Source organism: Pithys albifrons, chromosome 12 (assembly GCF_047495875.1).
Source record: "Pithys albifrons albifrons isolate INPA30051 chromosome 12, PitAlb_v1, whole genome shotgun sequence".
Classification (NCBI taxonomy): domain Eukaryota; kingdom Metazoa; phylum Chordata; class Aves; order Passeriformes; family Thamnophilidae; genus Pithys; species Pithys albifrons.
In genome coordinates this window covers 2,636,802-2,652,630 of record NC_092469.1, presented here as the reverse complement: position 1 = coordinate 2,652,630, position 15,829 = coordinate 2,636,802, and the positions used below count along the sequence as shown (strand labels likewise).

At 49.4% G+C, this 15,829-nt stretch overlaps 1 protein-coding gene across 1 annotated transcript in view; it reads right to left on the bottom strand.

Annotated features, from left to right (window-relative positions):
• WTIP (WT1 interacting protein) overlaps positions 1-15,829 on the bottom strand; it is an 89,713-nt gene that overhangs the window by 10,324 nt on the left and 63,560 nt on the right. Inside the window, exons 4-5 of the mRNA XM_071567327.1 lie at positions 3,458-3,520; positions 56-186 (exon numbers count right to left, since the gene is read on the bottom strand). Of these exons, the coding sequence (XP_071423428.1) occupies positions 56-186; positions 3,458-3,520 (194 nt within the window). The remainder of the gene's footprint in view (positions 1-55; positions 187-3,457; positions 3,521-15,829) is intronic.

Below are 15,829 nucleotides of genomic sequence, written 5' to 3'. Positions count from 1 at the left end.
GTGACTAATTGAACTGCTCTGATTTTCCGTGCACACAGTGGATTTGTGTACTCACGTGTGGTAGTCTTTGACACAGTAAATATTGTTCTCCACATCTACAGTGAAGGGCACTCCGTCCAAACACTCGTTACACACCACGCAGCGGAAGCAGCCAGGATGGTAGGACTTTCCAAGGGCCTGTAAGATCTTAGGAAGCAAACAACAAAATGAGTGGATGCAGGATTACATGAGATTTCCACTCCCCTACACTGCTGTGTCTCACTCAGTCCTAACAATGACAGTGAGAAAGGCACTTCAGGATGAAATTACCCTCTGCAGATCTGTCAGCAAGGGGCCTCTTAAAACAATCCCCTTGCTTATTTCAGTGGGTTTCAGTGCTCCCAGTGAGGAGAGAGAGCTGCAAATCAGGCAAACGCCCACCAGCCTCAGCTCTGCAGGGCCAAACTGCCAAGGAAATTACAAACAGCTTCACAGAGCACTGCTTGGAAAATCCCAAACACAAATTACTGGGATGCAGAGTGACTTCACAAAACTTAACAGGCTGTGACAGGCAGAATCCAAACTGGTCATTGCTCAATCTTAAAGAGTAAAATAACAAAACAAGCAATGTCCCTTTATTAATTAAGGATCCTAATCCACCCCAGTTACTGACTGGTTATCACTCAGTCACAGAGGGCCACTGGTTTCTGATAAAATTCCATGTGTATCCCTGTGTTTGGATATTGATCCATCCACCTGCCCAGGCACTTCCCATGCTGACCTTCCCCACTGCATTTTAAAGGTTTCAAGGAAAGGTCTGATGCAGCCTCAGCTGCACCCCAGAACAGACGCCCTTCCTGCTGGCATCCCTGTATGTCACACCCACTGTGGCACTGGGACATCAAGGAGGATGCCCCAACCCAGGAACGAGCCCCTGGGAAGAGTGAGACACAGTATCATTGTCAGGCAGCTCACAGCAGGTTATAGGACCATCTGCACTCATTTCAGGTATAAAAAATACCTTTGGAAGGTAATTTCCAAAAGCATCTGCCAGCAGCAGTGCTCAGCTGGGACAGGCTAAGTTCGAGACGGAAAATCCCTCTCCTGGCCCTGTAGATGATTTTATCAATAACGACCAAATCAACAGGAAATAAGTAGTGGCACACAGGAAAAAACCCACTTTAATGTAACCTTTTCTTCCTCCCTGATGAAGCCCTGTGGTTTTCTGTTCAGAGACTGGCATCAGGCTCTGTCTGACCTGCAAGCCTGGCCAGGAACAGCTGGTCCCTGTGCCATGCTGATGTGGAGGCTGAGCAGCCCCAGGGCACAGAGCACTGCCCAGTGCCCACCCTGGAGCCAGCAAAGCCCCAGGGCACAGAGCACTGCCCAGTGCCCACCCTGGAGCCAGCACAGCCCCAGAGCACAGACCACTGCTCAGTGCCCACCCTGGAGCCAGCACAGCCCCAGGGCACAGAGCACTGCCCAGTGCCCACCCTGGAGCCAACACAGCCCCAGGGCACAGAGCACTGCCCAGTGCCCACCCTGGAGCCAATACAGCCCCAGAGCACAGAGCACTGCTCAGTGCCCACCCTGGAGCCAGCACAGCCCCAGAGCACAGAGCACTGCTCAGTGCCCACCCTGGAGCCAGCAAAGCCCCAGAGCACAGAGCACTGCCCAGTGCCCACCCTGGAGCCAACACAGCCCCAGGGCACAGAGCACTGCCCAGTGCCCACCCTGGAGCCAATACAGCCCCAGAGCACAGAGCACTGCTCAGTGCCCACCCTGGAGCCAGCACAGCCCCAGAGCACAGAGCACTGCTCAGTGCCCACCCTGGAGCCAGCAAAGCCCCGGGCACAGAGCACTGCCCAGTGCCCACCCTGGAGCCAATACAGCCCCAGAGCACAGAGCACTGCTCAGTGCCCACCCTGGAGCCAATACAGCCCCAGAGCACAGAGCACTGCCCAGTGCCCACCCTGGAGCCAGCAAAGCCCCGGGCACAGAGCACTGCCCAGTGCCCAGCCTGGAGCCAACACAGCCCCAGAGCACAGAGCACTGCCCAGTACCCACCCTGGAGCCAACACAGCCCCAGAGCACAGAGCACTGCCCAGTGCCCAGCCTGGAGCCAACACAGCCCCAGGGCACAGAGCACTGCCCAGTGCCCACCCTGGAGCCAACACAGCCCCAGGGCACAGAGCACTGCCCAGTGCCCACCCTGGAGCCAACACAGCCCCAGGGCACAGAGCACTGCTCAGTGCCCACCCTGGAGCCAATACAGCCCCAGAGCACAGAGCACTGCCCAGTGCCCACCCTGCTGCCCCCGGGCCAGCACTGCCCCAGCACTGCCCTGGGCTGGCTCTGGGCACGGCTGGGCCACGTTCCCGCGGAGGAACCCACAGGAATCAGCCAAATAACAGTCTGCAATTCCTGGAAGTCCCAGAGCTGCTCCCTTTTGTCAGAGCACACTTGCTGATGGGAGGAGAGGCAGAGCAGCACCTGCCAAGCTTCAGCTACTGAGCTGCACCAACGACATGTTATGGCCTCCTGCCTGGGATTCTGCAGTCAAGGGCCAGCTCCAGGCGTGCAGTCGGGATCCCCCTCCCCCTGCCAGCATGACACAACCCCAGACATTTGCTCTTGGGCTAAAATGAACAATATCCTTGTCCAACCAGTGGTGCCAGGATATGAGCCAGAATCCTCATTAGTGGAGTCTCTGTTCCAGCTCCTACTGAACCTCCCTGTGTGCAACACAGCAGCTCCTTCTCTGAGGCACCCTGAGGTTCACACACACTTAAAGGCAAGGGCAAAACAGATATGCAACAGGACCTGCACTTCGTTGTGCAAGCCACTTCATTTTGCTTGGGAATTTCTGCTTAGGAAGAGCAGACTAAACTCTTCCTACTTTCACCCACTGAAATGGTGCCAGCAGTGTCTGGCCCAACCCACAGTCCTTGGATTTTTTTATTACCAAAGTAACTCTGACTACTGGCTTCCTACAAATCCCAGTGGCAATAATGCATTTTAAATTACATGGAGCAAATGACAGAGAGTAAATAAAGCAAGTTACAGAGTGGGCAGCAAACCTGAGGACTATTGGTAATGTCCTTCTCCACTCCAGCCCAGATTCCACCCACTGCACAGAGCTCTTGTTACCTGCTGTCTCACAGAGCACACCCTCTCTGTTCCTTTACCATGTTCTCACACAAAGTTGTGCTGTATTTTCCCCCTTTAGTATTAAAATTCCCCTTTTTTGTAACTGACATATGGCAGAACAACAGCCTCCCATATCTCAGGCAGCAAAGCCAAACTTCTGTACTTAACAGTAACGGAGCACGAAAGGCATTTTCATTTACTGTCTCAGTTTCAAAAATTGCACCGACAGCAGTGAAGGCACAATGGCAGCCTGGGCAGGGGGAAAGCACAGAGTGTCACAGTGCACTCCCAAAGTACAGGAAAAGTGGCAGGAATTTAGGTCTCTTACCATTTCCATTATGAGGTGTCCACACACAAAGCACTTGTCTGCCGTTTGCTGAAAACCTGAATACTGTTCAAAGGACAGAAAAGAAAGGATGATTAGTAGCCACTCCTTTAGCCACAGAAATACCTTTTAGGTGGAGCTGTGCTATTTTCCAGCAGCACACTATACAGAGGTTTGGGAGACAGTGACTCTTGCAGCAACCTCAGGTGCCAGTCTGGCCTTCTGATCCACTGCAACACTTCCACGGAGATTTCCAATGTAACAGTATCCTTTTGATTTTTAAAGTCTATTTGGAGAGTTTATGTTTGATGTGTGGAAATGACCTTGAAATGACTCTACTGGTGGTGATTTTAATAACACAGGACTTAACTCCCAAATCCTGCTCCAATCAGCAACCTCAGACTTTGGACCTACGTTTCACTCAATGCTATGTGCAAGTGAGAAAAATGAAGACAGGGCTAAGGAGATTCAGCTGCCTTGTGGATACCAAGCTTTTTATCCGGGAAGGTCTGGCAGTCCATCTGTAGGAGCTTGGGCTCTCTGCACACTGTGGCACCAGTGAGATACCTCAGAAAGATGCCCAACCCTCAGGTGCCACCCTGTGCCCCAGAGCTGGGGGCACAGTTGTGGGGAGATTCTTTGCCTCCCTGGGACCAAAGTTCTGTATTCCCTGCCTGTCTCTGACCTTAACTTTGTACTCGTGTCCCCAGAGCAGTTCCTGTTTCAGATGCCCAAGTCTGTCTCTAGTCCTGTGTTTAGAGGTATAAAAAACCATCCAGGTGATCAGAGCAATGACTGACCTACCAAAGCACTGCCCTACAATGGAGAGGCATCTGCCTGAGGAACTGCAGCTGTGTAAGTCTGAAACTGGTGTTTGGAGGGGCTGAACTTCCCCTCAGCCTGTGCAGCCCCCTCTCAGCCAGTGTTGCCTGCACAGGCAGGGGTGCCCGGGTACCTGTGCCATGACACAGGGATGGCTCAGTGCAGCAAAGCTCACCTGGGTGTGCTGCAGCTGCACAACAGGTGAGGGAGGGGAGGATGAGTGTGAGCCAGACTCTTCCCCCAGGACACAGGTTAATTGGCTCAGGCATCTAATGCATCCTCCAAGCCCCAGCAGGGCTTATGGCTTATTCCATTCACCCCCAGGTTCAGTGGGGATTAACTGTCCCCTCACTTCAAAAGCCAGTGGTACCCAGCCTAGAGCTGCCATATGTTTTCTTTTTATTGGTGTGAAGGGATTACATGTGATGTTGGATCAATAGGTTGGAGACAAAATTATGGTTGCTATGCAACAAAGTGATTATGGAGGAAAAGGGCTCGTCAATACTTTGATGGCCCACAAGTCAGTAAATGATGGGATGGCAGCTTGTCAGCCCCAGGTTTACTGTGCCCTAAGGACCTCAGCTCATGCAGTCCTAATAAACTTTGAGCTTCATCAGAAGAGAGCAGGGTGTTGAGGAATAAATACAGAGCTGGGCAGTACCAGCTGGCTATTTCTTCAAGATACTGCTTTTATTTGCCCTTCCCTTCTTGTTACTGATGCAGCAAAAAGGCTTCACTGCTTGGGAAGCTCCTTGGCTGCCCTGTGGCTGAGCAACCCCCTGGCTGGGCTCTTCCTATGGCTGAGAGCTCTGGGCTTACTGCAAACAGGTGGGCAGGTGCTGGTGGCACAGACAGCAGAGGATTAACAGCAGTACAAACCCAGCTAATTCTAAAATCCTGCTGGAATGAGTTTACCAGCACCATCTGGCTGTCATTTGATAAGGAATGCAAAGGAGCATTCACCCAGCTATTGATTAAGGGGGAACATTATTCCCCAGGAGCAGAATGGCATAGTGGTCAGATTAATGTCATTTATTGCTAACTAGATTGTCATAAATTACACTGTTTGTCAAAAAGAAAGGCTCTGCTGACACAAAATCACGCTTTTTATGACTAACCCTATTAAATTAAAACCATGATTTGTTTTTAACAAGAGAATTGTTATTAGTCAAACACATCCAGAACTGGATTACCCAACTAAAAGGACTTTGCCAAATGGCAGCAAGTCTAACAGCAGTGATGAAACATTTCCTGGGCTCAGGGAGCTGTCCTTTGCCACTACACCTTCTCTCCCCTGATCACAGGAGTGATCCCAGACAAACTGGAGGCTGGGTCAGTGACATCAGGGGTTTGGGTTCAGGTCTGTTTGTGCTTTAAATCTGTTTGGGCTGGAAAAGACTACAGGATGGCAGTGCTGGCAAAGGCAAACAGTAAATGATTTTCCTGATGGTTTTGTAGCTCACCTGACAACTTCTTTATATTGTTAGCTCTTAATCTGAAGTGTTCAAACAGGGCTGCTGTGCTAAGGTTTCCAGTTTAGAAGCAGAGCTCACAAAGTATTAAAATACTAATTGAAATTGTCAACCTCTGCCTTTGAAGCACTTAGTTATTAATAACCTTCAGAAATCTTGAGTGTGCAACAGGAGAGAAGTTGTGATCTGCTCCAGCCTGCAGCCAAAGCAGAATGGCCTCTGTGTTGTGTCCCAGCACTCCACGGGCCTCCCTGCCAGGCATTCCCAGCACGGCTGGGTGGGAGAAGAACCAGGCCCCAGAGCTGCAGGAGAACACTTGTACCTTTGTGATTACTGGCATAGTTGGAAGGCAGAAGAGCTTTGGAGCACACCAGCCCTCCCTCATGATCTGGAGATGTGAAAAACATAGACTGGGGTGAAGCTGCAGGAACAGCTGATGGGCAGGACCCTCGTGGAGAGGCCAAGTCACAGCTCTGCTGTTCCCGTGGGATTCGTGTGTCCCGTTTCCTCTGGGATGTGAACAGTGCAGGGCTCAGTTCTGGACCTGCTCTGTGAGGGTTTCAGGTGTGAGGGTATAAGGTTTAGGTGTGCCATGCTCTTCTTAAAACCAAGTGTTGTGTTGGCAGAGTCCTGAGATGATGTAAGTACAGATCAGTCTCCAACTGGATGGGAACGTTACCAGGTCTACAGACACTCTGAATCCACGACAAAACAGAAGTGTCCTTTGGAACCTTCCTTAATATTGATTACAGATGCTCGTTAAGCAGATATAAAACATAGAAAGAAGTGGTTATAAAAAGAACAGCTCTGAAATTCAAAGCTGAAACTGTTACCCTTTACTCTCCCTTCTGTGCCTTAGGAGTCCAATCCTAGTGACACCAGGATGCAAAGAAATCCAGTGCAAGAGGAAGAACTGGCACACTCTTTTCCTGATTTCTTAATTTTTTCTCAACTGTTTTCTCCCCTATTTATCTTGTCCTTGACTTCTCTTCCAGGGTAATAAAATATCACTTCATATGCACAAATCAAGACTTTGTAATCAAGCTCCCAAATGATACTTATATAAAATAAGACTCTGGGAAACTAAATAAACCTTGAGAAATATGTTAATTATGTTAGAATAGAAGAGAAAAATAAAGTAGAAGACTTGGGTGACTGAACCTTCCTTTTGTTTGCTATCCAATATACTTTGATTATCAAACGGGCAAAAAAAAATCTCTAATGATCCTGTCCAAGAGTCTTTGTTTCAATGTAAGAGGAAAACAAGTCCCCTTCTGTCCTGAATATTTAGGCCTGCTGGTGTCCTCCTGTGATAATCTTGGGGTCTATAACCCTACTGTCTAATGTGCAATATATCTAAAAGAAATTAACAATGAATTTTGAGCATATAATCAACAATTATGCGTGGAGGATAATCCCACCACGTATTATGAGACACAATTCCTCCTGTCTGCACTGGGTCCTGCAGCAAATTTTGGTTGTCTACCAGGGTCTTTGAAAGGTTGATGTTCTCATCATGATTTTTCAAGGGAAAATGTTCAGCAAACAGCATGCCTGAAAAGGCTCCAGGACCCAAACCTTCTACCTTAGCAGTGTCAGAGCTTTGCACAGACGTGTTGCTGCTTCTCCTCCACATGCCTGGCCGTGCCCAGGGAGGGGCTGGGGCACTTCCCTGCTGTTCTGCACTCAGCAAAACAAAACCTTCCTCCTGGAAACAGGCCCTGGAATCTCATTCAGGCCCCTTTTCTTCTTTGTTGAGGATGCTCCCAACCTGCTGAAGGTTTGTGCAGGCAGAGCAGTGGGTTACATTCAGTAGTGTGGCAGCTGCTGCCCCAGCAATGGTGTGAGGCTGTGAAATCACAGCTCTGCAGAGTCACCCAACGGGGCTGCTCAGCCCAGCCTCGACTTTCCTACTCCTTTATGCTTTAAGACCTTTTGAAAGAGATGATAAGGAGTTTGGGATTTTTTGCCAAAATGCTTCAGGCATTTAATTCTGAAAACTAATTTTGGAATTGGGTGCTATGCTATTAATGTATTCCAAGCTCCTGTGATCCCTCCCAGCCTCCCCTCTCCTGGTTTCCCATTAGCAGAGCATCTGTCTGCTCACTGCTGCATTGTTTGCTCTCTGCATGGCACCCTTAGTACATGGGACACAACAATGCTAGAAATTCAGGGGATCACATTAGGAGAGGGAGAAAATATCAAATTTGGTTTCGTGCTGATGGAGTTTTGTTGTTGTTATTTTACACACATATTTAAATGCAGCAACTAAAATAAACTGGACAGAATGGGGCCTTCTCAGGCTCAAAGATATGGGAGCCTCATGGCAGGTGACAGAGATTAACTAAAGGAAAATAGTCCAGAACTTTATTCTTCATCTTGCTGAAGCCCCTTCATATATATCCTGTTGCTTTACTCTGTCTTGCTGCCAGTGAGGAAACACCACACAGCACTTGGCTTTTGCTTCTGCCTTCCCCTTTGCCATGTGTGAAGGCCAAGAGAAGGGCAGGGAGGGTCTCCATGTCCTGCACAGCAGTAGCAGGTGGTGTGGCCATGCACAGAACTCTTGCCAGGCCCCAGGAGCTGAGCTGGGGGAGAACAGTGCCTGGAGCAGCCAGGCAGTCCCAGCCCCTGAGGGAACAGCCATTCTCACCCTCCAGAGACCTGGTGTGAGCACTCACCAGGGCTACCTTCTGGCTGATCAATGAAGAGCCCATAATGATTTGCTCACCTAGACCTCTCTTGGAAGCTTTGCAGTGACAATGACCAAGAAAAAAGCCTGAAGCAACAGCTTTAACTCTGCATCATATCATACAACGTAACATCTCTTGAGTGGGTTCTCACTGTACAGCCCTCCCTATCGTGCTGTGGGTTATCCCCTGTCACTGCCACCATCCACTGTGGAAGGGTCTCCATAAGAACCCACCTTCCTGGAAAAAAATTATCTGCATTTTCTCCCTAACAGTTGCCGAGAGATTTCAATTCAAAACCTAACAGCAACTAGTACCCACATTCATTACTGAAGTGAAAACAGGCCACTTTCTCACATCTAACTTTTTTCTAACTCTCCCATAGAAAAAAAATTAATGCTGTCTGCTTACAAGTGTTTGGCAGGAGTTACAGATAATTAGAGAGAGCTTGAGGTCTTTCAAGTGCGCTTCAGATATTGTAATTTACTTTTCAATGCAATATTAAGAAAAATGGGATAGTCTGACTTTTTGGATCACCATCTCAGGAGCAAAGAGGGGAGTGACTGTCTGGCATGAAACCAACTGGACTTTGTAACATGCTCTTCCAAACATTCCACTAGCAAATGTGAGGTATGGGATAGTTACAAAAGCTGGACAGTAGTGACACAGCTCAGAAAAAAAATCTTTGTCTTTCCTGGTCTGTTTTGCCAAGTGCCAGAGAGTGATTCCTGTCACTCATTTAACCATCTGCAACCCAGCTCAGGGTGAACACAGACCTCCCTCACACACTGAAATGTCACTGCATTATGTTTATCCCCATTACCACCTGGGCCTGTGTATTGCTGTTCCAGAAACCCGAGAGAGTTACCTGGACCCCTGTGGGTTTGCCCTGCAGAGCCCACTCTGTTCCTGGCACACCTGCCACGTGCCTGTGCCGTGTTCCCTGGCACACCTGCCATGTTCCCTGGCACACCTGCCATGTGCCCGTGCTGTGTTCCTGGCACACCTGCCGTGTTCCCTGGCACACCTGCCACGTGCCCGTGCTGTGTTCCTGGCACACCTGCCGTGTGCCCGTGCTGTGTTCCTGGCACACCTGCCATGTGCCCGTGCTGTGTTCCTGGCACACCTGCTGTGTTCCTGGCACACCTGCCGTGTTCCTGGCACACCTGCCGTGTGCCTGTGCCGTGTTCCTGGCACACCTGCTGTGTTCCTGGCACACCTGCCATGTGCCCGTGCTGTGTTCCTGGCACACCTGCTGTGTTCCTGGCACACCTGCCGTGTTCCTGGCACACCTGCCGTGTGCCTGTGCCGTGTTACTGGCACACCTGCCGTGTGCCTGTGCCGTGTTCCTGGCACACCTGCCATGTGCCCGTGCCGTGTTCCCTGGCACACCTGCCATGTGCCCGTGCTGTGTTCCTGGCACACCTGCCGTGTGCCCGTGCCGTGTTCCCCGGCACACCTGCCTTGTGCCCTTGCCCAGTGTCCACCCTCAGCTCCTCAGCCCCGGGGCCAACATTCCCCATGGGTCCAGCATTAAAAATCTGTCTTCTGGGATGAATTCCTGGGAGAAAATCCAGACCCTCCCAAGTCAATGGGACTTTTGGCTCCAGCTTCAGTGGCCTCCTCACTCCTTGCCCCAGGACACAGCCCTGTGTTGCAATGAGAGGTGAACCCAAACCTCTTGGATTCACATCCAAAGCCAAAGTGTGGAGGTGAATCAATATTTGACTATCCACAGATATTTTGAAACTTGAATTTTGAGTCCAGTTGAAGTTTGGCCCAACCCTTCAATTCAGAACACCCTAATTAATCATCATTAATGCCAAATTCATTTATAAAATACAACCAGGACTGCTGGCATACTACAGACTTAGGAAAGACTGAGGAAGGAAAGTATTCAATGTTTTTGGCAGGGAGGGGCTGCAGTGAGACACACACAAGCAGCAACACGACCTGCACTCCCTCATGCCCCAAGTACAGTAACACACTGGGAACTCTCTGCCTTTGTTTGCAGTGACAGGATCTGGAAGCACAGCAACACTCAGCACTCATGGTGCCTTTGGAACTTGAAAGCAGCTCCTGTCCCAGCCTGGAGCCATCAGTGCCTTGGAAACACTCACAGACTTCCTTTTGCTTCTGTACACCAGGAATATTGCAGCAAATCCCTGTCCAAGCTTTGCTTCCATCATTCTGCTAAACATATCAACGAACACCCGTGTTGGTCTGTTCTCTGACTGGAGCATGGATTTTACCAGCAAGTCTCCCAAATACAACACCCTCCCAGGTTCCCAGAACTCCATTTGCTCTGTGATTCCCATCAGAGATGGAATGGACACAACCTGCAGCTTCAACCAGTCACCTTCTCAGCCAGTTTGTTCTGAGAGTCTCCCTCAGCAGCAATGGGCTCTCTGGCCAATGCACCAGGCCCAGGGCTCCCTCCCAAGGGAACCTCCGAGCATTTATAGTCACTGAGATGGAAAAGCAAACCTCTGACTCCAGCTGACACCAGCTTCCATTACACTAAATAAGAACTATCTTCCCAGGGCCCAGCAAGTGGGACAGACAATGTGCCACAATGCCAGGCTTGGAAAACAGCATGTGCACAGACTGAGAAGACAAGCCTCATTAGTATTAATTACCCTGCAGCCGTGCCCAGGGGTCCAGGTTAGTGCAGGGGTCCTGTTGTGTTTGGTGCTGCAGGAGGTGAAGGTGCTGGCCCTGCCCTCACCAACTGCCCATCACTCCATTGATAACCTGACCCTTCCCCCATGAAAAGCTGAGCATTGCCACTTCCCACCTCCCTACCAGTCTTGCACACCCTGATCCTTTTCCATTTCTAAAATCATGGAGAGTTCACAGTTATGGACAGGTGAGGCCCTGTATGTTCTCAGCAGCCACTCCTGTGTTGCTGTGGCCAACTGTGGGGCAAAGAGGAGAGTGCCCTGAGATGGGACCAGCCCTGGGGCAGGGCCAGGAGGATCCCAAACCCCACAGGGCAGGATAGGCAGGAGAAGGAAGACTGGAGAGGCAGTGCAGGGCTGCCAGACACGGCTCTGTTGGGGCTGGGGGCTGCACTCCTCCTTCTGCCACAGCCACAGCCTCTCCCTGCAGGAGGGAAGGAGGGCAGGGAACCAGGGGCACCAACCCACAGCCTGCCAGGGGCTGAGCAGGGTGGGAAGGGGCTGAGGAGAGGCTGGGCAGGGTGGGAAAGGGGTGGGGAGGGTGAGAAGGGCTCCCCAAAGGCTCCTGGAGGGCTGCAGGGTGTCAAGTCACTCCGCAGGGTTGGCATGAACAAAGGGTTTAGAGCCTTCCTCTTTAAGGATTTATGGGCAAAGTTTCTCCAGTCTCACTCACTGAAATGGATGAACAGCTTTAGATGAAACTTTCAGCAGCTAATGACAGCAAAGATAGCCAGAGGCAAAAACCTGGCATGGAGAATTTCAGCCTAAATGATTAAATTTGGCAAAGTTATATACACAGACAGTGAAAATCTTAAAAGGAGATGTTTTGGATGACCTTAATGCTCTGCACTGTGCTTGTGGTGTCTCTAATCGGTTATTTCCAAAGCATCTGAGTGTCTTCCAGTAGTGCATTAAGCAATGGAACTAACATCTGTCAAGAGGTTCATTTTCCCTCTCATCTCCTCCCTCGAGGGAAATTCTCTCATTTCTTAACCTCTACTGGACCCCCACTCAATAATGTTCATTACCTCAAGAGAAAAAGGGAAAGCCTATCAAAAAAGGGAAAAAAAAGAAAAAAAAGATAGATAATGGATCTAAGATCCAGGCTGCTTTGGTGACATTTTTAGAGTCTTTTTTGCCAAGAAAAACAGTAATTTCTTTTAAATTTCTTTACATGATATTTAAGCATTGAAAAGGAAAGACAAATTAAAATTATTGAGCTATTTTTCCTTCACCCATGATTATGCAGCAATTTATCAACCAAATGAAACAGGAACATCTGACTGAGATTATTTATTATACAGTAAGGCATTTATTTTTTGTTCACCTCACCAGGAACAGTGTCTCTGTTATGGCTAGTTAGCCATCTGTGTCCGAAGAGCTTTCAGGAAAGGATTAAACTGTCATTTGTTTTATTTCCTTTCATGCAATAACTATCCCAACAGGGCTGGGGCAAGACTTGGGTATTGCTGGCCTTGCTACCTTAAGGTGGCATGGAAAGGAGTAACTGGGTCTGTCCTGGAGCTGAAGCAAAGCGAGGCAAAGTTTGGGGGTTTGGTTTTGTTCTTTTTGCTCCCCACACTCAGTGCCATGCAGTGTCCTCCTGGAAATGCCCAGCCTGGGCAATGTCTGTGCCATGCTTAGGCAGAAGTGGAATTACCTGTGGAGTTATTGTTTGAAATCTGAGTCAGTCAGTGCATTGGCCAGGATGGCTTGGGTTTAAGCACCCAGAGAATGTGCAGCCAGTCAGGGCTGGAAGCAGGAGGCTGTAATATAACCTCCGAAGGCAGAGGCATTCCCTGTCCTCCAGGAGTGGGAGTTCCCAGCCCCACTGCTCCATTCCCAGCCCTGCACACCTAAGGCCAGCCCCACCAGGGCAGCGGGGGCAGGTGGCACCCCTTTCCCATCTGCAGCTCCACAGGGGGGTCTAAAAACCTGGCACACTTCTTCCCTGGCAAGAGTGAGCAAATACTGAGCCACCTGGGGCAGGGACAGATGATCTGTGTCCTCAGTAAGAGCAAACCTGTGGGAAAACTTGCTGGAAGAATGTCCCTGGTGGCTCCTGCAGGGCTGTGCTGGGTGTCTGTGCCTTGGGCTGCACCTCATCCTGAGTAACATGATGTGTCACTCCCAGCTTTGGGCCAGAAATGAAAAGCACTTTTCCAAGTAAGAGACAGAACCTGAATGCTTGGCACTCACATGTCACATTTTGCAGACTGTTATTTTGGGAACACTTGGAAGCCAAAGCTCTCGGGCATTGTTGTGCTTTAAGTGACAACTGTGCCCTGTTAAAATGTGACCTGCACAGGATTTCACAGCAGGACAACCCACCTGGAGCAGCTCCACCAGCTCTGCTGAACCTTGAGGGGACACTTTAGCCAAGGAGGGTGACCCCCATTTTTACAAGTGCCAAACATTTGGAAAATGGTTTTTCTCAAGGTCTTGGCTTGATACTGCAGTGAATTCCATGTAGCACCTTTGATTGAGGGAAAGAGCTGGTCTGTCTGGAGTGAGTGGGAGTTGAAGACCCAGTACCCAGAGGAGCCCCAGCTCTGGAGGCTGGGCTGGCACAGCAACCAGCAGCATTGCAGGAGCAATAAAACACTGACATCTATAGGATCTTACACATTTCTAACAGCTACAATAGAAAGACACCCATAGACAATATTCATTCTCCCCTAAAATGTCCTGCCTTGATTCCCATCAAGAACCAGTTCAGCTTTTCTGCCCATCACTGTTCATGTGCCACCATTGCAGCCCCACCATGCCTGTGTCCTGCCTGTGTCCCAGTGGGACCCCAGGGATGTGGGGAAGAAGCCCCTGCAGCAAATGAATGGGACACCCAGAGGCAGCAGGGGATGGGCAGAGCTCTGCAGGAGTGACAGCCCTCCCTGGGAAGGGCCTGGGCTCTCCTCCAGCTTCCAGGAGGCTCCAGCCCCCTCCCACCCATCCCCAGTCGCTTCCCACAGGGATTCCTCCTGCTGGGAGGGCACACCAGGGGCTCATTCAGACTTCTGCTGCTTGGGGGGACTGTAAGCAAGGAAAAATCAGCTCCTCACCTCTGGCTGTCCCTGGGAATCCATGGAAAGATCAGGAGGCTGCTGCAATCCCAGCCAGGAACATGCAGGGTGTTATACTCTGGATTTCCCAACACCCCCAGTGTGGCAGCCCTGCACCTCCTGCCCACATTTTCTGAGGCTGCTCTGCCATCTCCTCTTCTGTCATACTTTTGAAATAACCTGCTGTGGAGCTGCAGATCTACAGAGCTGTGGCCAGGCTCCCAAACCTACAGAAGCATCTCATTCTCCTCATCAATTCCCAGACAAAGGCCAAGAAAGAGCAAGGACACCAACAGCAGGCAGCATTTTCTTAGCATAAATACAATTATAATGCTGCTAGACTGACTCTGTTTACACTCCCAAATTAAAATAATCTTTCTCTTATCCCCCTGCTTAACTTCCCTGATATCCCACTGCCAGCAGGGAATCCTGCTGCACTCCACTGAAGCTGCACAAAGATTTGGAGTCACAGCAGAGACTGAAATTCTCAGTTTTACTGAAAAAGCATTTGTCTATCTGCTTTGGACAGAAAATACCTCTTTTTAGAGAGGACTGAGGTTTCCAAGTGCTCAGGAGCAAGATGAAGAAATTAAAATAATTTCCTTTTTAATGGCTACTTTTCCTTTCAACTTCAAGAAAAGCTCTGAGCTTCCTCTGTTCACAGACCTCTAAACAGGCAAAGCTGCTTTATTTTATAAGTGAAACAATACAATTCCTCACATTCTTGCTATGCCATTTGCTCAGGGGAGCTGAGAGAAGATGCAATCCCCTTCTGAGAAGCAGAGGGCTGCCCAGGAGCAGGGACAAAGGCAGACTCTCCTGCTCCTGTCCCCTGGTCTGCTCCTCCCCATCCCTCCCTCTGTGCCACTGGGAACCTGCCAAAACACACCTGGGGGATGCTGGAGCTTTTCAGTCCATGCCCGAAGTGTCCCAACAGTTCTCTAACCTGCAGAAAGCTTGTTCCTATCAGGTCCTGACTCGCAGTTTTCTTGGGAAAATCACTGGAATTATCTCTGTTCAGGAGCCCACTGCAGAACATGTCTGAGCTAAAGAGGTTCCCCCCATCCACAGAAACTGAATGTTATCCAAAAGATTATGATTTTTAGATTTAAAATTCTCCTGTTTAGGCTGAAATTACAGGGTAATAACAACAATCATGTCATTAAGTCTGGATGAAAGGGTTTGATCATAAGGAAAGTACATTCCAAAACAGTTCAAATTAAAAATCTCAAAGGTTTGAGCCCCTCCCTCTCTCACTCCTCCTCTTCTGCCTCACTCTTTGCTTCTGCAGAAACACAGGAAAGAAAAAGCTGAAAAAAGCAAGCAAAAAAAAAAGTAATTTTCTCTCCAGAATGCAAGAAAACAGTAACAAGTTTCAATGACAACAAAAAACTTACTTTCTGCACAAAGTAATTTCCATTTTTTCCTGAGGCTCCAGCTCACTGCTAGGCTGAGTAAAGGTGTAACACAAGAAGGCAAATATGGCTTATATTTTAGGAATCTCCATGATTTTTATGGATTGCATTGATGAGAAATGCATCTGCACACTCTGAGCTACCAGTTTTGTTGTGGGATATACTTTGAGTAATTCCCTTGTAAAAACCATGCTTATATGTTCATTAGAAATGGGAAGGCATTCTGAAGGCCTGAG